Here is a 26,368-nt window from a genome sequence, read left to right on the forward strand (position 1 = left end):
GTTTAAACAATACAGAAGTAAAATGTAGTTACGAAATATGTCAACCAGGAGGTATGCTCGGACTTTGGATAAATTAATATCGTTTTTCCAAACTTTCATTTAACTTGTCCTGTTAGTTAGTGTGGGTCAAATCTTGGTAGGTAGCTGAATTTGAGCCACTTTCCGGTTTCCGATTGAGTTGAAATTTTGTATTCGTAATTAAGTATGCAAATCGGATGATATTGCAATATTATGATAACATATGGACCTGATCTGATGACCTATTTCAATATTTTATACTGATAGAGCAATGTCCATTATAGGGGGGCCCATTATATTGTGGTACAAAGGTTATCGTTTGACCAAAACAACGGTACCGAATTCGTAAAGCTGCGCGTGCGACATTCAAACTGAAGGTCGCGGGTTCGTATACCAACTTACGGACTCGGACCAATTAGTTTCTTGGAACTTATCGTGATCCGTGAAGGAAAAATCGAGAGGAAATAGGACTAATCCCAATAAAACCTAGGGTTGAGTATTTGTTGTGGTTTAAACTGGTTTTGATACGACCACGGCGATCATCTATAGTTCGTTTTTTTTAGCATTAGAAATAAGGTAAACATTCTTGATGTGTCTTTTAATTGAAAAACACATTTTAAAAATAAGTTACGGCAAATATGTAACAATTATGAATCTAATACGATCATTTATATTATTCTGCTTTTGATTTTTAAAAAGCATTTTTCAATTAAAAGACATGTCAAGATCGCTTACCTTCTTGTCCTTCTTGCAAGTTCTTTCTAATGCTCAAACAACGAACTATTGGACCTAGATTCTAGGTGACTGAGGGCCTACCGCGAACCACGTTTGACGTGTTGCCCTTCTGTCGCACTTGTAAATACGTACTTAAGTGTGACAGGGAGGTAACACGTCGAACGTGGTTCACGGTAGGGTAGGTCCTTTGGCGCTGGCACGCACGCACGGCTTTCACTATTAATTTCGTATGCACCAATCAGTAGGTCTTGCATTTCGGAATTCCGGAATTTCGAAACTCCGGAATCTCGGACAAATTTTCCGATATTATAATTCCGGGATTGATGCCACTGAATATCGATAATTCCGGAATTAGATTTAAGTACTTATATAGGTTTTAAAAATCAGCGTGGCGTGGCCGATATTTAATTAAGGTCGTATCGAAATAAGATCAAACCCGTAGCAAATTGTTGAAGCAGAATCGTGCTCCTAGCTTCCTCTAGGCATGGCTTGGAAGGTCAGATGGCATTTTTTCTCATAAAACTAGTGCCAATTCTTGTGATAAGGCAGCCTTATCATTTCTGGCCTTTATCATTTCTTCGTTTGTGAATGACATTGAACTATTTCAAATTATATATTGATAAAACACAATAGGTATTATAATCACATATTATTTTCTATTCAATAACTTACCTGCTTATTTCTATTGTTTGCTTTGAGAGCATTTACTTATGCTCCTAAATTAACGCAGGTTGTATTCCCATTTCTTCTTTGATCATTTAATCGAAGAAAAATAAAGTATGTTGCACAATTAGTGCATTTTCATCTTTTAGTTTTTGTGGAGGTCGAGATATATGAAATATTATAGAGTCTTCGATAACACTAGCATACTTTTTTCATTATTCAAAAATACAATAATTTAGACCTAATAAATTACAACACAACAATACATCAACAAAATAGTGAGAAAATAACACGTTTCTTCACCAACAGATCTGACAACAGATCTTTCAAAAATCATAGTTCAAACTATGGAGTGTAGAGGCATTACTTCTACACTCCACAGACCATGCCACAGACTAATAAGAGAAAGTAGGTAGAATATATGTAGGAAATATCTGGGAGACCCGAGCTTTGCCCGGAACGCATAAAAACTCAAAAATACGCGTTTTCCCAGAGATAAGATCTAGCTAGATCGAATTATCGGCACTGAAAACCCCCATATAGCAAATTTCATCGAAATCGTTAGAGCCGTTTCCGAGATCCCCGATATAGAGTCCAAAGAGTAGGTAGTAGGAAATAGGTACTGGTACGATGAGAACAGACACTATTAGGGTTCCGTACCCAAAGGGTAAAACGGGACCCTATTACTAAGACTTCCCTGTCCGTCTGTCCGTCCGTCCGTCCGTCCGTCCGTCCGTCCGTCCGTCCGTCTGTCTGTCACCAGGCTGTATCTCACGAACCATGATAGCTAATAGACAGTTGAAATTTTCACAGATGATGTATTTCTGTTGCCGCTATAACAACAAATACTAAAAACAGAATAAAAAATAAAGATTTAAGTGGGGCTCCCATACAGCTAACGTGATTTTTGACCAAAGTTAAGCAACGTCGGGCGTGGTCAGTACTTGGATGGGTGACCGTTTTCTTTTTGCATTTTTTTTTTGCTTTATTGTACGGAACCCTTCGTGCGCGAGTCCGACTCGCACTTGCCCGGTTTTTGTTATCATATTCAAGCTCTACGGACTCTACATTACATACCTAGAGCAAAAGAGTATAATAATATATAGAATCCCCAAATGCAAGCAACCCGTAATATGAGGGACATAACTTAAGTAAGCAATGCGAAGAAATTAAAAGCACGTTTTAACATTCCTCACAATGATATCATCATCATCATGTTTATTACATTAAAATACAATAAAAAATTTAAAATAATATGACATGGTTATAGTATGTTATAGTAGTTATAGTATGGTAATATACAGGATGGAAAGATAAGTCGGGCCCTGGAGGGAAACTACCTTAAATCCTTAAGCTGGCTCATTTTACTTAAAGGAGACATTCCTTTATTTTTAAAAAGAAACAAAACTGCATTCAAAGATTTTCTAAAATTCGCTTGCCTCGCCCGGGACTCAAATCGACTAATAATTCCAAAAAATAAAGACTCGCAATTTTATTCTACTAGTCGATACAGTTAATGTTAATGATAATATTTCTCCAAGAAACATAAGGTCTTACATTCGTCTGTCTTACAAAATATCCATAAAATCTAGTATTTAGTACTTATGATTTTTTTAGACAAGCCAAAATGAAAAAAAACCGGGCAAGTGCGAGTCGGACTCGCGCACGAAGGGTTCCGTACCATAAAGCAAAAATCAAGTTTGCTGTATGGGAGCCCCACTTAAATCTTTATTTTATTCTGTTTTTAGTATTTGTTGTTATAGCGGCAACAGAAATACATCATCTGTGAAAATTTCAACTGTCTAGCTATCACGGTTCATGAGATACAGCCTGGTGACAGACAGACGGACGGAAGGACGGACGGACGGAAGGACGGACGGACGGACGGACGGACGGACGGACGGACGGACAGCGAAGTCTTAGTAATAGGGTCCCGTTTTACCCTTTGGGTACGGAACCCTAAAAAAGAACAATATTTAAATGCAGTTTTGTTTCTTTAAAAAAATAAAGGAATGTCTCCTTTAAGTAAAATGAGCCAGCTTAAGGATATAAGGTAGTTTCCCTCCAGGGCCCGACTTATCTTTCCAACCTGTATACACACTACATTTGTAAACAACTTGTTTACACCTAATAAATTCACTAAATTCTGGTACCTACACGAAGTTTCAAAGTTCACAATTGATAGACGCAATAGACGTTAATAATCAATCGATCAATTTACTGTAGCTAGTACAACTGACCATTAGTTTAAACTGTAGGTACTCGTACCTACATGTATTCCTAAAACCGACTTTAAAACCTAACAAATAGATTTCGAAATCATATGGCTACTGAATCAATCACAATTCGCAATCACTTAGTGTGTTACCAATATCAAAAGTCAATAGACTAGATGTTATCAATCCACTGGAGTATATTTGTATGTAAACATTGGTATCAATATACATTTAGATAAACCAAAGAGAATAGATAGTATAGAGGGGTCTTGTCATAGTAAATTTTGTAGTCACTGTAAATTTACTGCCATCTATCGTCACACGACTGAAACTCAAAATATAGACATATAAAATTATCAAAAAAAATTATATATATGGATAAATGATTTTATTATTTTTATATCATTTTGAACCGTCTTCATTCATTGATATCTATGTGTTAAAATTGTTAAATATGAAACGGTGTCACGCCATGCAGCCAAGCATAGGCCAAAGGTGTGTGCGCCATCTATCCGAGAATGACTTTCTTGATATCCGAGGTACGTTTTTTTCTTATACGAAGTTACATATGTCTTTGGATAAACTATCTCACATCGCAGCCATAGGTTATATCTCATAGAATCTGGATTGTGATAATACAGGTATTACAGGTCCCTGCAAAACGGTATTTACAGTTTGCCTGCAGGAGTGCAGGTAAGTCTCTACATACACATGTATTTTTAAGTCCAATTTTTTAAGTATTAATTGGAGCCTGTCGGATCCCCCAATTTTTCAACAGACCACGATACAGTGCTGTGTCTGGCGACAACCGAAGTCTGAACCCACTTTTTTACCACCACCATATACAGGTTTACTTTTTTACCGGTACAATAAATTTTACCACATCATTAATAATAGATCACATTGCACAAATAAATTTTTATTTTTTATTTCGCTTTAATTAATTTATCCTTCACCAATTTAGTAATTTCTGGTTGCACTAAGCCGCTCGCTAAATCGCGCGCGATAACGTAAACAAACAGTTGCCAGTTCGTGCGTTTGCTAATTGATGCGTAAGGCATCCACATTTTCTAGTACTTTAGCGGATAAGTTCGGGCATTGGTATTTTTGTTTTTTTGTTCCCAAATAGTAGTAACAAAGAATGCTGGTATTTTTTATTTTTGGCAACAATTACGTATGTTGATTTATTGTACTGGTAAAAAAGTAACCCTGTATAAATAGTTAAACAAATAAAACAAAAATAAATTATTCCAATCCTTTATTAAATTACTGCCAAATAAAATACATGCGTACAAAGTAAAACGGACAAATATAAAGCAAAATTCACCACTGCCACTCTTCAGTATAATCTTGATCGACCGCAAAATGTCTCCTGAAAACGAAATAAAAAGATTATGAAAATACTCCTAAAATAATGATAAATCAGCCTTTATAGCTAGCATTTTATTAAGATCAATTATTTAGTCTAATTTTAATGTGTTATTAAGTCATATTGAACAAGGTTTACCAAGGGAGCGATATGAAAATCGTGAAATAATATAAACCCCAGGGGCCCATACGTTTCGTCAATTTTTTTGCGCGAATTTGTTGGTAATCTCTATCTTAGCCACAGAACTAGTCAGGTGTCAGATGTTTTAAGCAGCATCCCGGTAACGACACTTGCGTGGGAACTGCAACATCGGCGTACAGTTTCCATACACGTTGCAGTCGGGATGCATTCCGTCTGTACCGTTGACTCTAAGGCTAGAGTCAACTTGTATTAGCCGTGCGTTATTTTGAAACTTCTGAACTATAAACTGGCAAGCCAACATTGTCAGTAGAAAAGGCGTGATCAAATTCATCGTGCCTACATTTTTCAAATTAGCTGCCTGCTTCTACTGACAAAGCTGGTGTGCCAGAGTATACCTTCTCGCGGGCGGCGTGCAAGGAGAGCCACGCAAAGATCGCGCCGGAGGAGTACGGCAGCCGGGCTGCCGGCGAGCCACCTCGCTGAGGAGGGACAGGCAGGAGCGGGATAGCCGCTGGTTGAAGTTCTGGAAATAATAAGACCAACATTAAACTTCGCAAAGCAGCAGCTCGTGTAAGCTCGCAGCTCTAGCTCGCAGACTAAATACTAACTCAATCAACAGTAGGATTACGATAGACTCACCGGCAGACAAGAGCCCTTCATTTCCCGCAGATCGATCTTGCGGAACACCTCGCAAAGCAGCAACTCATGGAGACTCGGTGTACGGGGTCCGAAGATTAGCTCGATCATCTCCACTATCTGCGAAATTAAAACAACCGTCACCGTTGTCAATTTAAAGAGGATTTTCAGCTATTTTAGAGCATGGAAAATAAAAACTGGCTTTCGATCATATTACAATCACATGTTTTAAAATGTTCAGTTTTAGAAGAAAATCCACTCGGACAAAACAAATTAACGGCTTGGAAAATGCTTAGTATATGGAAAAATCTAAATTCGACAGACAATGTACATCATAGAACTATGTTTCGGAACATCTCCAATACGACTCTCAGTTTCAATTAATATTTAAAAAAAAATTACAAAACATTCCAATACTTACATGAGGATAGTTCGGTATCAAGTCCGGCAGCAGCGATAAATCCAGGTCGGTGCCTGCGCACATCTCGTACAGCACGCGGCCGAAGCTGAGGGCCTCGACGTGTTCCGCCGTCGCCGGGATGCGGGGAGAGGCGCCGATCAATGTGTTCTCTAGAGCGCATATCCTGGGGAGTTCAGTTTAATTTGTCAGGTATTTAAAAATAAAATTGGCTAAGTTACGCTGTGTACAGGTCTTGGATTTTGCTCGTGGAAAAAATATCACATCTGATGCCATAGCCTACACCAGGACTATACACATACAAGCCATCGCCTGTATACTTATTTGCCACTGACGTGGTTAAAAAGCTTTTAGGAATCCTAGAGACGTAGACAAGGTGGCAAGTATAATCAACGCCATTCGAAAAGTAGGTATGTGGAAATTACCATCTGGCCTTTCATGCGCATCTATCGCAGCGAAGCGATACATTTTTTTTATTCCTTATGCTCTTAAAGTGGCGTCGTCTTGGATACTCCACCTTTTTTATTCATTTGAACTAGTATGGTATAAGCCCCACGTTGGGCGCCACTTATTTATTATCTCTCAAATCATGCTATCCTTGTAACTCACCTTGCCACGCCATTTTGAACCATCACGTTCCCCGAGTGCAGATGTCGGAAGGGCGGGAATCCCTTCTCCCTGAGGAAGGTGAGGCCCTCGAGTATCTGCCGGCCGAAGCGGGCCACCTGCCAGGCCGGGAGGCCAGTGCCACCCGAGTCGTACTTGCGGCTGTAGTCTTCGTTCCATGTGCTCTACAATGTTGAGAAAAATTAAGAGAGTTAGTGAAAGTAATATCAGGTGGTATAAAACCAAATCAGGTGATCCAGACTAAATCATAATACACATAGCTAGGTACATAATTTGGATAATTTCTGGAGGGAATGCTCAATTCAGGTTTAGACTGCCAAATCTGAGCCGGCAGAGTTCCAGAATCCAGAAATTTCCGTCTAACGACGTGAACCATGGCTAATGGTGCCGAAATATTCACTGTTATGACATGACAACTGGATACAACGTCAAACATTGTCAGTTGCAAACTAAACGTGTTCGTATGCCACACTCATGCTCACTCGAAAGTATTATAAGCTTCCTAACCTTGTAAATGAGGTCCTTTAGGCTGCCTCGCGCATTAAAAGGCATTACTGTCAGTGCATGTCCACTAAAGGCCTCCAAGTCCAAGACCGGGTAGATGTACGGGTGGTGGACAGAACGGAATAGCTCCACGATGAGCGCTCGGGAGCGCTCGCTGAACTCGATGGGACATTTACTGGGCAGAGGCATCTGTGAAATACAAGAAAAGGTGTCAGAAACTAAAACAGGTGCTAGGAAAATACAGTGACAAAATGTGGAGACCTCACTATGAACGCCATATTTATAATATAAGGAATTTTGGTATTTATTTGTAGAGGCTTCACATTTCTTCGTTGCTTCACAGGAGACTTGAACTAGAAGGCATGCCACGATCTTTTTATAAGGCTCTAATAAGATTTCATCGGATGGTGACTATGTACATCGAAATCGTCGTGAGACAAAACCTCTCCCTTATTCTTTTCAGAACATATCCACTTTTATGTCAGTAAAACTTGCAGTATACCTAAAAGGACAACTTATTTTAACCTTACCAAAGAAAGAAGACGGTCGGTTTTGATAGAGTTGTCGTGCACTGCGAACCAGTACTTGTTGGGCCGCGAGCCGATCGTGCTCAGTTGTGATATTAGGTCATACCTGAAAAATAGGCAATTTTAAATATTTTTATACTTACATACAAACAGCTTTAGCCGCTTTATTGTCCATGTACGCTAAGTTTGCAGATTTGGCAGAAACTATACCTTATTCTTGGAGTGCAAACGTTATATGTATATTCTTTTGACGTCGATATTAAGATACCGACACATCCCAGCATGGGTATTGCAAAGAATGCAAAGTCGAATCTCTGAATTGTCCGTACTAGGGACTGCGTAGGCCAATTGTCCGTCGGTATACCTAAGCTTGAACGACCGTGAAACAACAAAACATGATACCTTAGAATCCTTAGATGGACTTAGTATACGAGTATGTAGGTACGATTACGGTCGCAATCAGGTAGGTACATCGGAGCGGTCAAGGTATTGAATTCACAAATGCCTTAACAAAGCTTATGAAGACGTTAAAGTATTTAGATGTTTTTGAGCACCTTAGCTGATCATATTTAATGGCGACAGTACTTACCGTGAAGTCTGTGATAAATATTCCGAGCAAACTATGAATGCTGCCGAGTTCTCCATGGACCTCTCGCCGACTCTGCAAGTTTAAAACATCAATTAACTAGTGAAGACAAAGTTTTCTGGAATTTTCTATACTATCTCAAGACAACCAGCTGTCTAGTCTAAAGGGCCTAAGGGATTTGTTTCTGAGGTAGGTACTTATCGCATTTACTGCCACCAACGCATATATGCGTCACCGTAACTTTCACGCTGTGCCTTTGACGCACAGATGCGTTCATATTAGGTATATAGTGACAGCAAAGTGCGGCACCTGGTGAATTTCCAGGAAAAGAGAGTGGCAGTGAATGCGTTTTACCATACCAAACTTACTTCGGGGAGGAAGGGGGTTCTGAAGTGCAAGGCGAAGACTTGCCGGAGCCAGAACCAATGATGGACTTGTTGAACAACAGCTTGGCCAGCGAGTCGATCTTCTGCGCCACCAGCGGGGTCTTCTCCGAGTTCTCCTCTGTACACGGAAAACTTGTTTAGCAATTAATCGGTATACCAAATTCGTGAAACATGTGAGATGAACCGTAAAATTTTATAAAGCTGGCAATGCTTTGTGGTTTACGTTGTCCGGCTCACAGGCTTATTCTGATTTTCATAACACTTACCAGATCATAATCCATAACTAATCCAGATATTTAAAACCGCCAATCATGGCGAGGGATTGAAAACTTGGAACAAGGCCAAATAAGTCACCACAAAACACAACAAATATAGGTAGCTTTTATTAAATAATTAGCAACCGGCCGCCCTTATCTCTAACGAGGACCGACGACTCACATCCACTACTCAAAATGAAAAAAAAAATGAAATCTAGATCTAATTCATAACCTGCTATTCAAATCAGAATATGACTGTGAGTCACTTTAATTTAAAAAAATTATTAACAGGCCCGTACCCTCGCTTTCATCCTTGTCCGTGGACACGGATCGGATCCGGAACGCGTCCCTCCGGTTGGCCGCCGCTATGGACTCAGGGTTCAGTTCGGCTGCGGACTGCGCTCTCCTGCACGCTCCACGACGTTTCTTCTTCCTATAGAAAAATACAAAATTCTTTATTTCATAAAAATATAGGTACATATTTTTTTATAGGCATTTCTTCCAAATTCCTATGTGCAGTAATTGTCCAGCGTCAACCATTCATAATAGTAGGGTACTGTAAATCCAAAAGATACTCTGAATATCGTGCTTCGCTCGACCTTACAGCGTAAAGGGTGCCGCGGGTGCCCTGTATGTAAGAGCGCGCTTATTTAAGGATTACGGGAATGCATCATTAAAATCTATTGCATTTAGCATTTATAACAGTGTTTTTATCATCAGCATACATTATTAAATTACATTTGGTACTATTACTACATTACATATACACCTATTTTGACAAGATCATTTCGTGAACATAATAAAAAGTACAGCGCCCAAAAAGTACAAAATTTAGCCCAGCAGTACACCTCGTCTTTTACCAGAAAAGACTTAGGGCCACTTGCACCATCCCACTAACCCGGATTAACCGGTTAAACCTGGAGTTACCATGGTTACCAGTACAGTTTGACACTGGGTTAACGGTTTAACCGGTTAACCCCGGGTTAGGTGGGATAGTGCAAGTGGGGCTTAATGGATTACGCAACCATGATTTGTGCCTTGCCGTTGACGTGTAAAAGTGCCCTTGTGGCCTATTTGCTGAATAAATGTTGATTGATTGATTGATTGATTGATTGCCGAGGTGAAAAGGTGACTCACCTGTAAGTCGATCTCGGCCGCTCCTGACAGAATCGGTCGTGGCCCGTGTATTCCGGTTCCTTCTGCTCCTTCTCGCCATTATTGGCCTGTTGCATATGCTTGTACAGGTTAAACATCTTGAACTTGCGATGGAGATAATGCTTAAGCTTGTCAAACTTGAATTTCATTAAAACTTGAATAATTAACACCTCACATTTCGAAGATATAACATTTTTTTAAAAACACTGTAAAGTAAATAGCAGACCCTTAAATCAGACGGTTCGTGAAAGCCAAAGAAAATTATTTTCTAGTATTGAATTTGAGACTTCATTTAAAATGAGATAAAGATGAAATTAACTATTTAGTTGCCCGAAAATAAACGATATTTGATTTGAAAACCCGCGCAGGCGAAAAATTCCAAAATAGAACCACGTTGAGAGTGGTTCAAAAGTGGAAACTAGAGCGTGGCGAGAGTTTTAAGCCACGACCGTTGACTAAACTTTGCTGCTTGCATGCTAAGTGAAACACAGTGATCCACCTCTCCATTTACATCAAAAAAGTCTCTGAATATTAACTTTGCAAAAAAAAACCATTCCATTTCATTTTTTCAATTTTTTCCGTTAATATAAAATCTGGAATAAGTATTAACTTTGCACGCTGAATTCAAAGAAAAATACAACCTTAACAAGCGGATATGGTAAACAAAAGTAGGTACTTATATATTTTTTTTCTAAACACAACACAAATTTAAATTCCGAAATAAATGATTATTTAATTTAATTTATTAATTACATAATCAAACATAACCACACCGTAGTCTACGAACCGTCTGAATCAAGGCGTAAATTTTATTTAAAAGGGTATTAGGTAATATGTAAAACGTGTATTCTGTACACCAGTGTCGACCACTGAAGTGTGTCAGCGGGATCGTGGCTAATTGAAACCGTACAAGCGAGGCTTTGGCCGACCTATTGAACATCTACGTAGTAATAACCGTGGAATTAATGTACGAATGCTAGAAAGTGCTGTGTGATTCAGAAACGCCAGCTATCCGCCATTGTCTTTGACATCCAAAACGCGCGCACGCTTTCAGATTATTTCACTGAACCTGAATTTATATTTTAACAATTCGCTAGGGTTTTGAAATGGTTTTGATATATAACATTTAAAACTTTCGCGTTTTGAACACGTATTAAATCACATCAATCACTTAACGTCGCTAAATAAAGGTAATTTTAAAATAAATTCGCGATAAGTAGATCCGGTTGTAAATTTATGTGGTTTTGATATGACTTTGAAGGACGCTTCCTGTTGATTTTTGCAGGGATCGGATACCGGTATTTTTTGTATGTGAACGAAAACGGTATTTTTTCGTTCTTTGTTAATTATTTTACTTCTAATTGAGCAATCTAATAATACGACTTCGTTACCTAAAAACGCAAACTGAGCCCTACATTTGTAGTATAAAACAATACGAAATATATGTAACATAGTTATTTCGAAGTTTTTGCGAAAAACTGGTTCTGATCCCTAGCTTGGTGCATGCGAAATGAAGTGAAAGTCGTGCGAGATGTCAAGGTCGTGTCAAAACCAGTTAGAGTTACGGTCGTAGCGCTACATCGTAACCGATAACAGATTTTCCGATATGTAGCGAAAATGCTTCGTAGAGGTGAAACATCAGTGGCTACATGCGAACTTTAATAAGCTACGGGCTACGGCGTAGCGGTATGCACGTAGCTTATCAAAAGCAGTATCTAGAATCCACTAAAAATAGACAGAGAAAAGAGGAAGACCTTTTTTCCACTCTTCTATCCTAGCGCCCACCTAGCTCAGTGAATTTGACTTGAATTTAAACATGTATTTGCAAAGATACTAAGAGTAAGATGCGTATTATCATAGAAATAAATGCCCTTACGAGGATTCGAACCCAGGACCATCGGCTTCATAGGCAGGGACACTACCCACAAGACCAGACCGGTCGTCGTCGGTCGGTAAATAAATACCTATTGTTGTTTACCATTTATAATAAGCGCTTTCAGTTGTACGCAGTATTGACTAATTCCGCGTAAACACCCATTCGATGCTGTTTGATGTGTACTTGTACCCGCGACTAATCCGATTCTCTAAACACCTACCTACTGAATGTAGGTGGTAGAAATTGGTGTCAATCGCACTTTTGTAGTTTTATATGAGTGTAATTAAAATTTAAAAAAACTATAAGTAATAATAAAAAAATAGAATTTATCACATGAGTTTATATATTTGACGCTAACTATCATAAAATACAAAATAATTAGATATATGTAGGTACTCTGTCTCAATATAATTATTTAAAGGCTTGGCCACACACAGAGCGCGACGCAGCGCCGCGTCCGCGCCGCGTGATGCCGACGCGAAGCCTGGTCAAACAGGGCGCGCGCCGATCGCGCCGGCCTCACGCTCTCAACACGCCCTCAAGGCGCGCGTGAACGCGGCGCGGCCGCGCGGGAACGCGGCGCACCGCTCGCTGCCTAACGTCCGATCCTACTGATGTGACCTTGCGCGACGCGGCGGGCCGCCGCGTTCGCTCGGCGCAGCGCTGCGCACGCGCCGCGCGGACGCAAGGGGCCGCGCGGCGCGGGGCGCGACAGAAGCGGGGCGTGATACCGGCGGGACGCAGTCTGTTTGACGTCGGTAACCTGTTAGCATGTGCCGCGGTCGCGCGGCGTGGACGCGGCGCGGACGCGGCGCTGCGTCGCGCTCTGTATGTATTTCGACAACATTTAAAAACACACATATATAATTTATCAAAATTAAAGGTCAAAAACTTTTGTGTACATGGTAAAACCCAACTTTTCTTAAAAACTTACACTGTCTTATTTCAAGAGACCCTTACCCCGAATTACCTACTTTAATTAGAACAATATGTTATAAGCCTTGGAACGTTTTTACATTGTCTGATCCGATATCGGATATCGGACGAGCTTTAGAGAAAAACAGCTGCTAGAAAAAGCCCCATGGCATCAAGTGCCTTTGTTTCTATCTTAACGTTTTCTTTTGAACAACAAACAATAGTTAAATGTATAAAAATATATAAAGACGCACTTTTTTAATTTTTGTTCTTTGTATCCAACATCCGATATCGGATCAGACAATGTGAAAACGCTCTTCAATGTACCAGGGATTACATCAGATTTGAGAGAACTCTTAAACGCAAAGGAACGCATCGATAGGCGTTTTCAGAACATTTTCTATTTCTACTTAAGGGGGCAGAGAAAGGTTTCCCTGTCCCTCGTAGGAGCAAGATGGCAGAAAGATTCCGGCGACAGAATTTAAATTAAACCCCGAATCTGTCCGATGCTATATCGGATTTCGAAAGGTGCCTTTTTATAATTATTTATTCATTGTATAAATGTTCATTGTAAAAGATAAAAGATAAAATAAAGATAATAAATTTCGCCAAGGATTATATCCGACATCCAACATCGGATCGTGCAGTGTGAAGAAGAAGTTGCGGAAAGTCTTACGCTACCCCCTCTGCCACGCATGCGGTAATTTTACTCCATGTTCGAGTCGAAAAGGTCTTTGTGTGACGTCCGTGTCTTTGAACGGACCAATCACGGCACGGGACTTCGCTCACCTCGTCCCGCGCACCCCCGCATTTTTGGCATCATCGGTTGCATGAAATAATTGGTCTAAACTCGGTCTAGAGGATTCCTAGTCTATGGATACTTCACGCCTTGGGACTTACGAAAAAAGCACCTAAGGGGGTGCCATACTTGAGGTAGCACTTGAAATGCAGACATAGCGTAGAAGTCTATCTCTTGGGCAGTGTCGCTTCTCGGAAGTCGACGTATTCGTCGATAAGTTCGTCCAGTACGACGTACGTGATGACGGTGTGGACGACCTGCCGTATGTAGTAGGGGAGGAAACCTTTCCACAGATACATCACGCCTTTCTGGCGGAGCATGCCTTTGAGGATGTCCACGATGCGCCGGTGACGCTCTTGGTATGATTGATATCTAGAGCAAAATACAAGTATTTATGAAAATTCTGCCAATCTGAAAATGGAATCTTCGTCACAAATAATAAATAGATAAATATAATTTTCAACATCATATTAAAATACTATTTCACCTCAGCAGCTCGAACAAGGGTACTTTGCTTCTTAAAAACAGTGAGTAAAATGCGATTTTGCACACTGAGTCATTTTGTCTCACGCAGTGAGCAAAATCGCATTTTGCTCACTTAGTGAGACAGTATGAGTGAGCAAAATCGCATTTTGCTCACTGAGTGAGACAAAATGTCATTCAAGTGACTTTTATAGTCAAATGTCATTTCAACATGCGGGGTCTAATACAAGTTCGATATACTTGGGTTCTATTATCTCTGTCCCTCTAGGTATGTTCTCACTGCTTAGGGTGAAAAATTTTGTGTACTACACGAGATCAAAGTTATATTACATCTCGTGCGCTTTTGAATCCCTTACTACGCTCAAGATTCTAAATTAGATTCACTCGCTACACTCGTGAATCTATTATAGAATCTTTCGCTTGCACGGGACTCAAAGTAAGCACTCGAAGAAATATCAAACTTTGATCTCTTGTTGTACAAATAACTATTCATTGAGTAATTTGCTCTAATACGTATTTTAGATTTTTTGCCTATATTGTGTCCCACTGCTGGGCAAAGGCCTGTGTCTTTCGCCACTCGTCACGGCGGTATTTTAGAAAATATTTTTATTTATTTTTATTTCAAGTAGAAACACTACTATATACAGGGTGATTCAGGAGACGTGAGCAGGACTAACACAGCGCATTTCGTAAATTATAAGCAACTGTTTCGTATCAGTATTAGTGAGGATAACGTTAATTTTCTAGTAGTGTTGAAAAAAAAAAGTTATTCATTTATTTACGACATGCATGGTCACCCTACAATTAGCATACTAATCTACCGCTATTCTGTCTCAAACTGAATGTCATCACGGTCTGGTTACTTTTGAAAACTCGTATCTCACTCAAGTTGACAGTTTATTTTCTTCGTAATCATAATGCTGTCATTACGGTTAAAGAGGTTTTATGTTTTAATTAGGTCTTGTAGGGTGACCATGATTGTAGAGAATTAAATTTGCTCTCGCCAAAAAGTAAAAAAATAGGAAAAAGTGTGGTTGTTTCACCTAAATACGACGGTGATCGATCAATTATCAGTTACTGAGTGTTCAGGATTAGTCCTGCTCACGTCTCATGAATCACCCTGTATATTATAAACTGAAATAAATGTCATATACTAAGAAGGGGGCGCAATAAGCCTTCAGTAAGAAGTGCATATATACCTATACTTGGAAAAATTCGACCTATGCCGCTGCTGTGGCCTGGGCTATAACCGCGAAAATCGAAGTTCGCAAATTGCGGGGATTTTTCTCTGTCACTCTAATTACGCCTTCATTGGAGTAAAAGAGAAAGATCCCCGCAATTTGAGAATCTCGGTTTTCGCGGTAGCCGCTCTGCCGCGCACCTGCCGCGATAACAAAGGACGCTGGTCCGCCTGGGGCAATGGAGGCCTTGGTCACTTTTTCTTAATATATGACATTTATTTGAGATCATATTAATAATATTTTAAACTCACCAATCGTGCGCTCGACCAGTGCCACCGGTGCCATCGCAGTAAAGGCGCAAGTCGAAAGTCAGTGCCCCGAGAAGAAGATCCTCGAAGATTCCCTCGATGGACAGTGGAGTCTTAGTAATAGGGTCCCGTTTTTACCGTCTGTGTACGAACCCCTAAAATAGCCATAACGGTACCTGGTCTTAACCTGGTCGATGGGCAGCGACAGGAAGGCAGAGAAGAGGCTGGAGATGGCAGCGGTGTACAGATGCAGTTTGATGCCGGTGTCCACAAATTCGCCCCGGGTGAACGCTTTCCGGACCTAGTGGGTGACATAAGGGTAAAAGCATAGTCTAATAAAACATGGTCTTCTCTTCCCAGAGTGACACAAGCCTACGTCACAATAACGTGGCCGCTATATATATATAGCGCTATCGCATATTATCATATAGCGCTGTCACATGATGACGTAGGCTTGTGTCAGTCAGGTGACCTAGAAAACACGGGAAGAGAGTACCAGGCGGAGTATATTATTATACCATGGGTAAAAGCATGAATCTAGTACATAACTGGGTCTGGCATGAAAGGTGGGGGGAAGTGACCGAATATGAGAGGTAGTCATATGTCTTTCAGTAGGAGCAGCAGCGAAAGAGCTATTATTGTTTGTCATTGTCACAGGCTCACGTTTTATTATGATTATGGTGGGCAACAAATAAATTCGACCAATCATGGTGTCGCATTGCACCACTTATATAGGTAAAAAGATAAGATGTTACTTTGATGTTGATGCCAATGTTTCATGCTATTTTAGCAAAGGTGTAATTTTAAAATGAGTGCGTAACTTTTTGACGACCGGTCTGGCCTAGCGGGAAGTGACTGCCTGCGAAGCCGATGGTCCTGGGTTCGAATCCCGGTAAGGGCATTTATTTATGTGATGAGCACAGATATTTGTTCCTGATTCATGGATGTTTTCTATGTACCTATTTAAATATTTGTATATTCGGAAGCCTTCTTGAGCGTACTAATATATTTTTTATTTTATTTATTGTATAGCGGCACTTGTGATTCTTAAGGGAGAGAGAAAAGAGTAATTGAGAATGTACCTACCTCGGCGTAAACGCCGACTTGTGTTGTAGTAACGAAGATGGACCGTATGAGCGTGGGCACTGCGCCACGCCACCACGTCGCCACGCCTTCTCTGTGGGCTATTCTGCAACAGACGTTACTTTGCAGATATATCCGTACAGTTTTGTACGACTCCAAATGTACGAAGTCGCGAGTGGGTGGATGCAAATTTTAGTGATCAAAATCGTTCTAGATTTATAGACCTCAACAGCTGGTAGAAGATTCCCTCAAGTTGCTGCATATGCTTGTATGACGAGATCAAAATTACAGATCAGGTGGAAAAAATTGGGGCTAATCGCTTACGTGCCTAAGATCTAAACATGTTTTGAGGATACTATCCGTAGTATATCTCAGTAGCTGTAAGATGCGGCATTCCGAGTGTTGTACATACTAGCAGGCCTCAGAACAGGCCCCACCCTCCAAACGCCGCACTTTAATCATAGCGTTGGGGTATCTACATACCTATATATATACATATAGGATATGATAGGCACTGGTATGCTAACCTCAGTAGCTGTAAAATAACGTTTTCGGGATGGTGTACATATTTGCAGGCCTCAGAATAGGCCCCACCCTTCAAACTCCGCACTTCAATCAGCGTTGCCGGGTTTCTACATACCTATATATATATACATATAGGATATTATAGGCACTGGTATGCTAACCTCAGTAGCTGTAAAATGACGTTTTCGGGTCGTTGTACATATTTGCAGGACACAGAGCAGGGCGGGGAGCAGCGCGAGCGCCGCAGACGCCCTATTTCGATCATGCGAACCAGCGCTATCTCCGAGGGTGTGCCCATGAACGCGCCAATCAGTCCGGCGAAAACGGCGATGCGGAGACGCGATGTGAAGTCAGGGTCCTTGTCGTAGTCTCTGATGAAACAGAAGGACTTGTGAATTCTATAAAATATGGTGGTTCAAACAGCAACACTCTTTTTAACTGTCCAATGTCCATCGTTGGACCTTATGCCTTTTGTAATAAGGTCCACAGTTAACAGTGTGGGCGATGATACATCAGAAGCGGAATACAGCGCTGGATCAAATTGGAAAAATACTGGATAAATCTTGTCATAGTTACCTATATGTACCTGAATGGTATATGTTAAGTTTCATAGCGCATTGGATCTGTCTGTAAGGTCATGTAAACATTTTTTCAAATAAATAAATAAAACTTGTATAGACGTAAATGTGCCACAGATACCAGGTACGTAATCAGAAACTTATTTTTTATATTTATCATAAAGCAAGCCATCTTCATTCCTGGTCTTTTAAAGCGTTGGTTCAAGAGCTGTCCGAAGCTTGCCTATCTAACTTACTTCTTATATTTATCATAGAGTGCATTATAGACGCGAAGCCGCATGCCCGTGTAGGTCAGCTGCCGCAGTAGCCCCGCTGTCAGCCCGGCGTAGAGCCCGCGAGTGCCCTCACAGACCATGATGCGATGGAGCATCGTCATCGTCGCCACCTTTTTCGGGAACAGCTGCAGACGGACCTTGATCACGTCGAGCGGATGGACGGTTGTGGTGGCTACCATTCTGAAATGTGACTGTCGTTCTCTGGGCTGAGGGTTGTGACCTCAGGCTATAAATAAGAAATACTCGGAACTCCCTAATTCAGCCTCTTCCTCCTAAAGGAAGGTTTTGACTATGTCGGCGTCCTATCGTAAATTTCCTGTGCAATGTTTTGACGGTAGTCACATTAAACCTATAGATAGATAGGATAGGTTCGCTAGGTTGATTCAGATGCCCGAATGGCAGCGGCGGATTAGTCCCAAAGCCTAGCCTAGGGCGGCAAAAAATTAGGAGCGGGAAATTGTGACAAAAAATTCGCTGATGATAACAAGAAATAATGATTTTCAACATTCCAGTTACTTACCCAGAAACAACTCCCATGGCCACTTTTAACCTAGGAGGTATCATGTCCAGCTTTTTCTGGGCCCGATCTATCCTAGTCCATGCCACGTCTTCCGGTACTGGTCTTCCGAAAATATGTGCAGATTTTGAGCTCTCAAATACTATATACATAGGATTTGGCCTTACATAAAGATTTGTAAGATAACTAGTCATTTTTGGTATGGAAAGAGATGATTCAGAAGTTTTTGGCTCTTTGAGAGTTTTAGAATGTTGTCCAAATTGTGGCGCTACAGGATTTGATTCATTAATAACCGGTTTTGTGCTGGTATCTGTTCTAGCCTTGGTTTTTACTATAACTAGAGGTATACTTGTATCAGAATTCGTTGTAACCATGAAGATATTGTTTTCTGTCTTATAGTTCGTTGGCAAGAACCAATTTTTTTTCGCATCTATTTGAAAGAGGCTGCCTATATTTTTATTCAAACATTGTGTCGCTGGGGTCTGAATATTCGGAGGATTTAAGATATCATTCGGTTTCATTTTAAATGGATACAGATAGGGGTTGAGTTTCTTATGGCGTGTAGAATTCATGACCAATTTTATGAAGCATCGGCATTATGACATTGTGCACTGGTTTTTGCGTTTCGTCATCTTGTTGAGAGTATTCCGAGCGCCAGGTTTAAAAGCCATGTTTTTAGTTATATTTGTCTAGGTATTACTTGTAAATTTGCATAAACATGCTTGGCATGTTTTATTCTCATGACATTTCTGCGACTGACTTTTCTACGTCAGTTCTTCATTACGTATAAAGGAGTTTTACTAGTCTAGATAAAAGTTCCATGGTCCCGGAGTATTTTTGATAAACACACGGCGCTTGAAGCTTGGCTGCAAAAAATAGACGCGACTGTCCCTAGAAATACAATGCATAATGAAGCAACATGCACAATTGCACAGGCTTCTCGCGAGTGCTCGTATGTCGTGAATGTAAGGCCCCTGTACATATTAGGCCAGCCAGTCTGGGGGACGCATTTATGCGTTAGAGGGAGCAAGTGATATTGCTATCTCATTCTAGCGCATGGCTGCGGCTTGGCCTGGCCTGCGTTGGCCCAATATGTACAGGGGCCTTAACGGGCATGTATTTTCGCGGGCTACTTGTGCACACGGTGCATTTAAACTTGTTGGGGCGCTGGTTACCTGCGCCGATCAGCATGGAATCGAATGACACCTTCAAAATAAATATTTACCATCTCACACACTGTTAACTGACCGTTCGTAAACCTTATTGCAAAAGGCATAAGGTCCACCGATGGACAGTTAAGAGTGTTGCTGTTTGTACTTACTCGTACCTTTGTAGGGTTCCGTACCCAAAGGGTAAAACGGGACCCTATTACTAAGACTTCGCTGTCCGTCCGTCCGTCTGTCACCAGGCTGTATCTCACGAACCGTGATAGCTAGACAGTTGAAATTTTCACAGATGATGTATTTCTGTTGCCGCTATAACAACAAATACTAAAAACAGAATAAAATAAAGATTTAAATGGGGCTCCCATACAACAAACGTGATTTTTGGCCAAAGTTAAGCAACGTCGGGAGTGGTCTGGAGTACTTGGATGGGTGACCGTTTTTTTTTGCTTTTTTGTTTTTTTTTTGCATTATGGTACGGATCCCTTCGTACGCGAGTCCGACTCGCACTTGCCCGGTTTTTTTTATTGGGAGGGAAATCCGTTATGGATACCTCCTCACAGCAGGGACCGACTAAAAACCTCCCAGTCCTCCTCGGCGCATTTCAGAGGGCTCTGGGATCTCCAATGAACGCGCCAGTGCCGTCCTAGCGTTATGCCCCTTTGTGGGTCCCCTCTTTTTTCAGTCGCAGTCCCTAGCTGCGACCGTCTCCGACCCCGGGAACCTCTTTTAGTCGCCTTTTACGACAGGCAGGGGATACCGTAGCCGTATTTTTACGCCCGGGCTAAAGGTAAATCGGGGTAGCGGTAAAAATTTGAGGTTACATTAAAATGCAAAGTTACAACAAAAATCTTTAATAACGTTCGTTCGTTTAACAAAACATTCATGTCTGCACTATGTTAGTCACAGATAAATCTATTTATAAAAATATATAAGTACATACTACAGGATGTCCCAGAACTACCACAATTTTTTTTCGGTAATAACTCGAAAACGGTACAATTTTTACTGGGGTCATGTTAGGCTGGTTGGGTTCCTCTTGAGTTGACCTACCTTCGGTGTCACTATGACATGGTAGTTCTGGGCCACCCTGTATACATACACCTTTCAACATCATACAGAATATTTCATAATAATGGTCTTATGCAAAATGGTAACCAGAAATCTCCATGATTAATTTCATTATTTTAATACATAAAGTTGAAATCGAATTGTTTGAATTCAATGGTGTGTAAAAATAACACTTGCATAAAGCCATCCTTTTCAGCTCGAATGTCACAGACGGTATGATAATCTTATCATATAATAAAAAAAAATTATGAGGTCTAAAATGCAATGGTTATGAGATACATTTACTGTGCCCTGGATGGCATTATACAATATAGTTCTATTTTAGCTCGAGTGACAAAATTAATCATAACTAGGCAGGGTAATTCGCCAGTAACTGGCCACCATAAACTTAAAATGATTTTTTTTCACCTATAAACAGAATTCATTTTGGTTTAAGGTTTCAATAACTGGCCAGCCAGTCAATAACTAGTCACCTTATACTAAAATTAAATCTGTTATAGGTGAATAGAATTCATTTTTAGTTGAGGGTGGCCAGTTACTAACAGGTGGCCAATTACTAACAGGTGGCCAGTTACTGGAGAATTACCGTAATACAATTCGTTGACATTTAATGTTTAGTCAACTGAGGTGAATAAAATCTAGAGACAGTTTTTGAAGCGTACCTAATTAAATTTTAATATGTGTTTCTATTCTACCAATTAAAAAAGTGTTTCTAACAATGCATTTTGTTTACAGATCGATTTGTGTATAGATCATATGCCGAGAATAGTTTAAAAACCTATAAAAATTGTAAAGATATCCAAAAAGTTTAATAAATTTGTACGATCCGATTCTAACAATAAATGTGCGACTGTGCGTATCTATACTATCTACTATTTTGAATTAAATTTTGATATAACATGGGTAACATTACATGAGTGATACTGCACAATACTCGTAACTCGTAATATCACTGTTACACGTTGGGTCAACTTGGTAAACTCGTCACAAAATGTAATTCATGCAGTTCGGACACTATCAGTAGGACACAAATAATAATTTCATTCCGTTTTCTCGTTCCAATTTTCATTTTATTTCATTTCAGTCGCTACACTATCAATAGTATTTTAGTAAGGTTATTACTCAAAAATAATGTTATTATTACGCATAGTGTTTAGATCTTATAAGCATGAGAAATAGTACCTTCTTCTTCTTCCTGGCGTTATCCCGGCATTTTGCCACGGCTCATGGGAGCCTGGGGTCCGCTTGACAACAAATAGTATCACGTTATTTCGCATGTCACGTAATTGTCCGAGTTTCCCCTAATGTAAAACTAAAAATGTATGTTTAATAGATTTTTAGATATGAAGTAGGGCATCGTATACAAATATCCCATCACTCATATCACATTATCCCTAAATCTAAATAATGTGTAAATATGGTACAGTCGCCATCAGATATATCGGAGCGGACAAGATGCTTAAAAATATCTGAACACGCACTCTAACGCCTTGACAATAGAGGTGTGTTCAGATATTTATGAGCACCTTGGCCGCTCCAATATATCTGATGGCGACTGTACAGAATGAATCAAAACTAAAATCTCATAAAGCGAAAACAACTATGAAAATAAACTTAATAGAATCCATGTAAGAAAATAAACATAATATAAAACAAAAACAAATATATGCTCAGAAAAATAAATGGAATATTTAATCACAATGAAAATGTTGCTTTTTGATAATTTTGGCACTTGAATGATATAATTTTACTAATTCATGGTTCAATAATAAATATTTCTACAATTGTAGAATTTACAAAACATTTATATTGTAAAATTTTGCAATGTTAGTTTTTAAGGTGTAGATTATATTATACCGAGCTTACATCGATTCTTGCTTTTTTGAACGTACCTACATTCGATTTTCTTACATTACAGCTAAATTATGTTGTGTCAAAAATAAACAGCCGAAAATTGCTTTGGAAGGTATTCCACCTCTCCAATATTTGATTATAGTCTGCATCTTTAAGTATTTAAATAAAAGTAAAAAAAAATCTACTCTCAAATGGCTCCTCAAACCAGTTGAGGGTAGATGAAAACATCACACGATCAAATAATGTACGTTAAAGTCAGGTCGTTCAGTGACAAATCCAGGTGGTTTTGTATTTGGTTGGTTAACCAATAAATGTTATAACTACCCAAAAATGTACATATCGTCGGGTGACAAGCAAAAGTCGAATCACTAAGTACTATCAAAAGGCACTATCTAGGCTCTGACCTAGTTCGGGAGACAGAGGCTCGACCTTGGTGAAACTGTCACAAACCTAATTATAAGCTTTCTGTATCTAGCATAATATCGACACTCTGTACTATTTTAGGTTTTAAGTGAATAAAGATTTATTAGTATTAAAAAAATAATAATAATAATTAAAGTAACAATGCACTTTTTTACACTTGTAACACGGTTTATTATCCAATTATTTCAATGTTAGTTAGTGACTTTTGCTTGTCACCCGACGATATCATATGTTTACTTTTATTTAAATACCTAAAGATACAGAATATAGTAATGTCGAACTTAAAAACTCGTACCATGTAAATTACTTTCACAAAACAATTCATCAAAATTCCGATTTTTCACTGTACGCTTAATATTTAAAATACTCCCTACAGGTACTTGAAGTAAGCGGCGTTCAGCTGCTCTAGGAAGATGAAGGTCAGGACGGTGTGCGGGCCGAGCCGCGCGTAATATGGCAGGAAGCCCTTCCACAGGGAGAGGACGCCTTCCTTCTTGAGCAGGTTGGACACCACGGACAGCTGGCTCTGGCCCTTGGCTGCGTTTTGGATTCTGAAAAGATTTTGAAAAATTACAACTTGTCATACAAAACATACTTTTTAGTACGTGCGTGTTGAAGGGTGCGTCGTCTTCGACCTTTTTGTGTTCGAGTTAATTTTCACTTCACTTTCACATTTCAAACATTGTTACCTACGTGGAAATCCGTGGTCTCTGCCTACCCCTCCGGGAAATAGGCGTGATTATATGTACGTACGTACGTACGGTCACGACTGCCGCTCTCGCGTTGGACTTAATAGTCATTTGTGGAAGTGCCGCACTCTTAATATGGACGCTGTTTAAACCATCATCTTATTGATGTTACAGGCCGTACCGTTGATTTAAAACTATCGGGTAGAAGGATAATTCGCCACTAACTGACCGCCCTAAACTAAAAATGAATTCTATTCACCTATAAACAGAATTCATTTTAGTATAAGATTTCAATAACTAGCTAGCTTTCAATAACTGGCCACCTTATACTAAATACTCGGGTTATATAGCCACGAGCGATGCTGTCGCTAGATTACATAGGTAAGTCATAGATGTTGTTTAAATCATCTGTAAAGATGTACAAGGCCTAATGATGATGATATACTAAAATGAATTCTATTTATAGGTGAATAGAATTCATTTTTCAGTTTAGGATGGCCAATTACTAACAGTGGCCAGTAACTGGCGAATTACCCTATTTTTAAATTTTTCATTTATTTCAAAGATTATTTGTCAGCTTGGCCTACATCTAAGATTATACTATGATATCCTTCTAACCACGTAGCCAAACGATGTAACTTTGTTGAACAAAATGTGTCTCACCTTGTTTTGATGATGTCGACCGGCATGGAGGCGATGGTGGTGACCAATCCGGACACCATGGACGCGCAGAAGTGCAGCGTGATGCCGTCAGGGACGTAGCCTACGAACATCTCGCGCGCCTGCAACACAATACCATTTATCAAATGAAGTAAAACATTGTAGACTCAATGTATGCAAACACTTGTATAAAATTTATAGATGAGTCCAAACTTAGTAGGGGATCTAAGGTCCCCCACCTTGCATTTTGGAGACAAAGCAAACCGCTTGGAACAGGTGTTCCTGGGGGTGATCTGAGCTGATTAAGCCCGGTTGCCAAGAGGTTCCCCCCAGCAGGTGGGCAGGGTAGGGGGGGGGGGGGGGAAAGTGCCTCCGGCGCGCCTCACTCTAAGCTTTATATCTGCATACATCTCGCTACTATATCAAGTTTGGTGTCTTTTTCGTGTAATTCGAGGATGAAGAATTCATTTCTGTGACTAAATTTTCACTCACCCATACAAAAAATTCGAGAAATTCAACATTCAAAAAATTTCATCTCATTTTTTTTTTCGAAAATCTTCTACAAAATCTAAACTATGAGGATGTGCCTTAGAAAAAAAATACCTGTGAATAGCCCAGTTATCCTACTATACAGAATAGTAAACATATGAAACATTTTTTTCATAACTTTCTTAAAAAAAAATGTTAAATGTTTTGTGTCGCGCGGCGTACCTGTATTGTAAGAGCGGTATGCAGCGTTTAGGATATTTAAGTATGTTTAGATGATTTCTGATAAGCTGTTATTCTTCTGGTTGTAGATTACATCAATAAATTACTTCTGGACGTGATATATATATACAAATATAAATTAAATATATAAATAGAGATGTTGGGAAAACTTTCGCCAATAGAGTTAAGTATTATAAATGTGATAAAATTAACATAGGAGATGTTTGGCAAAAAATGCTGGTTAAAATAAGATATATATTGTTCGCAATTGCCACTACATGCCCATTGGTCCGTGCATTTTAGTTTTTTAAACGCAGATGCACCCCCCTGCCCTCCCCATTTTGTTTTGCAGCAGCAACGAATAAGCTTTAAACAAGCAGCAACCGCCGCAGGTAGGTTTGTACATATGGGCTCCCAATAACCATTTTATTTGGACCAGCTCCAGTCAGCAGGGCATGGTAGGTGTTGCTGAGAGGCTATAATCTGTCCCTCAACATAGTCTCCTTAGTAAACTGCACGGAGAATATGTTTATGTAGGTAGCGCATCTTCCATTGGAGGCAAATTCTCTAACTGTAGATTTCTTTTTGTAAAAAGTACTTTTCGACACTCATTTATTTACACACCTGATCTGAACACAGTAACAAAATGCATAGTATTAAAATAATGTCTAGGGACCAATTCACACCTCGTAATTCAAATCTGTTCAGATTTAATATTGTAACTATTGTAAGACTCTTACTTGTCATACAAGACAATAACAAATTTTACCAAAATTGGCTGCTCAATATTGCCTCCTTGGTTACCTATTGCCTGCTTGTCCTTGTTGTTGTTTAAATCCCTCCGGAACATTACAAGGACCACTAAAACCAGGCTTGTCAGAACCCTCATATTTCCCATTTTTCTCTATGCTGCTGAGACATGGACACTAAGGGCATCCGAAAAACAGAAAATGAATGCACTAGAGATGTGGTGCTGGAGACGAATGCTGGGCATATCATGGACTGAGTTCTGGACCAATGCA

At 39.8% G+C, this 26,368-nt stretch overlaps 3 protein-coding genes across 4 annotated transcripts in view; all 3 read right to left on the bottom strand.

The window, feature by feature from the left end:
• Nucleotides 1-4,955: 4,955 nt before the first annotated feature.
• Nucleotides 4,956-10,476, bottom strand: LOC134672908 (slowpoke-binding protein). Its single transcript, XM_063530857.1, has 11 exons — nt 10,221-10,476; nt 9,383-9,516; nt 8,809-8,944; nt 8,444-8,515; nt 7,858-7,960; nt 7,331-7,516; nt 6,806-6,987; nt 6,200-6,362; nt 5,782-5,898; nt 5,538-5,665; nt 4,956-5,004 (listed from the first exon to the last, which is right to left on the bottom strand). Exons 1-11 carry the CDS (start codon nt 10,385-10,387, stop codon nt 4,956-4,958), a joined length of 1,437 nt encoding a protein of 478 aa, XP_063386927.1. The 5' UTR covers nt 10,388-10,476.
• Nucleotides 10,477-13,995: 3,519 nt separating this feature from the next.
• Nucleotides 13,996-18,930, bottom strand: LOC134672909 (mitochondrial 2-oxoglutarate/malate carrier protein-like). Its single transcript, XM_063530858.1, has 6 exons — nt 18,782-18,930; nt 18,223-18,441; nt 17,570-17,806; nt 16,887-16,989; nt 15,977-16,101; nt 13,996-14,200 (listed from the first exon to the last, which is right to left on the bottom strand). The coding sequence occupies exons 1-6, from the start codon at nt 18,928-18,930 to the stop codon at nt 13,996-13,998; spliced, it is 1,038 nt and encodes a 345-aa protein (XP_063386928.1).
• A 1,849-nt stretch (nt 18,931-20,779) lies between these two features.
• LOC134672657 (mitochondrial 2-oxoglutarate/malate carrier protein) overlaps nt 20,780-26,368 on the bottom strand; it is a 45,508-nt gene continuing 39,919 nt past the window's right edge. Inside the window, exons 5-7 of one of the 2 annotated variants that reach the window (XR_010099362.1) lie at nt 24,642-24,760; nt 22,278-23,840; nt 20,780-22,197 (exon numbers count right to left, since the gene is read on the bottom strand). Coding sequence is in view for 1 of the 2 variants with exons in the window: in XM_063530615.1 (XP_063386685.1) it covers nt 23,660-23,840; nt 24,642-24,760 (300 nt within the window). In the remaining variant the exon portion in view is untranslated. Of the gene's footprint in view, nt 23,841-24,641; nt 24,761-26,368 lie in introns of both variants that reach the window. The other variant, XM_063530615.1, reaches the window with a different exon arrangement.

This window comes from Cydia fagiglandana, chromosome 17 (genome assembly GCF_963556715.1).
Source record: "Cydia fagiglandana chromosome 17, ilCydFagi1.1, whole genome shotgun sequence".
Taxonomy (NCBI): Eukaryota; Metazoa; Arthropoda; class Insecta; order Lepidoptera; family Tortricidae; genus Cydia; species Cydia fagiglandana.

Excerpts from the sequence above, each read along its gene's own strand:
- LOC134672908 (XM_063530857.1), bottom strand. The coding sequence starts at position 10,387 with ATGAAATTCAAGTTTGACAAGCTTAAGCATTATCTCCATCGCAAGTTC. Across the intron at positions 6,988-7,330 it reads TAAAGGACCTCATTTACAAG|AGCACATGGAACGAAGACTA; the intron begins GTTAGGAAGCTT and ends TCAACATTGTAG. Across the intron at positions 5,005-5,537 it reads TGCACGCCGCCCGCGAGAAG|GAGACATTTTGCGGTCGATC; the intron begins GTATACTCTGGC and ends TTTCGTTTTCAG.
- LOC134672909 (XM_063530858.1), bottom strand. The coding sequence starts at position 18,930 with ATGTATATAGTATTTGAGAGCTCAAAATCTGCACATATTTTCGGAAGA. Across the intron at positions 17,807-18,222 it reads CTCTATGATAAATATAAGAA|AATTCACAAGTCCTTCTGTT; the intron begins GTAAGTTAGATA and ends CATATTTTATAG. Across the intron at positions 16,990-17,569 it reads GTCATTTTACAGCTACTGAG|AATAGCCCACAGAGAAGGCG; the intron begins GTTAGCATACCA and ends CGTCTGTTGCAG.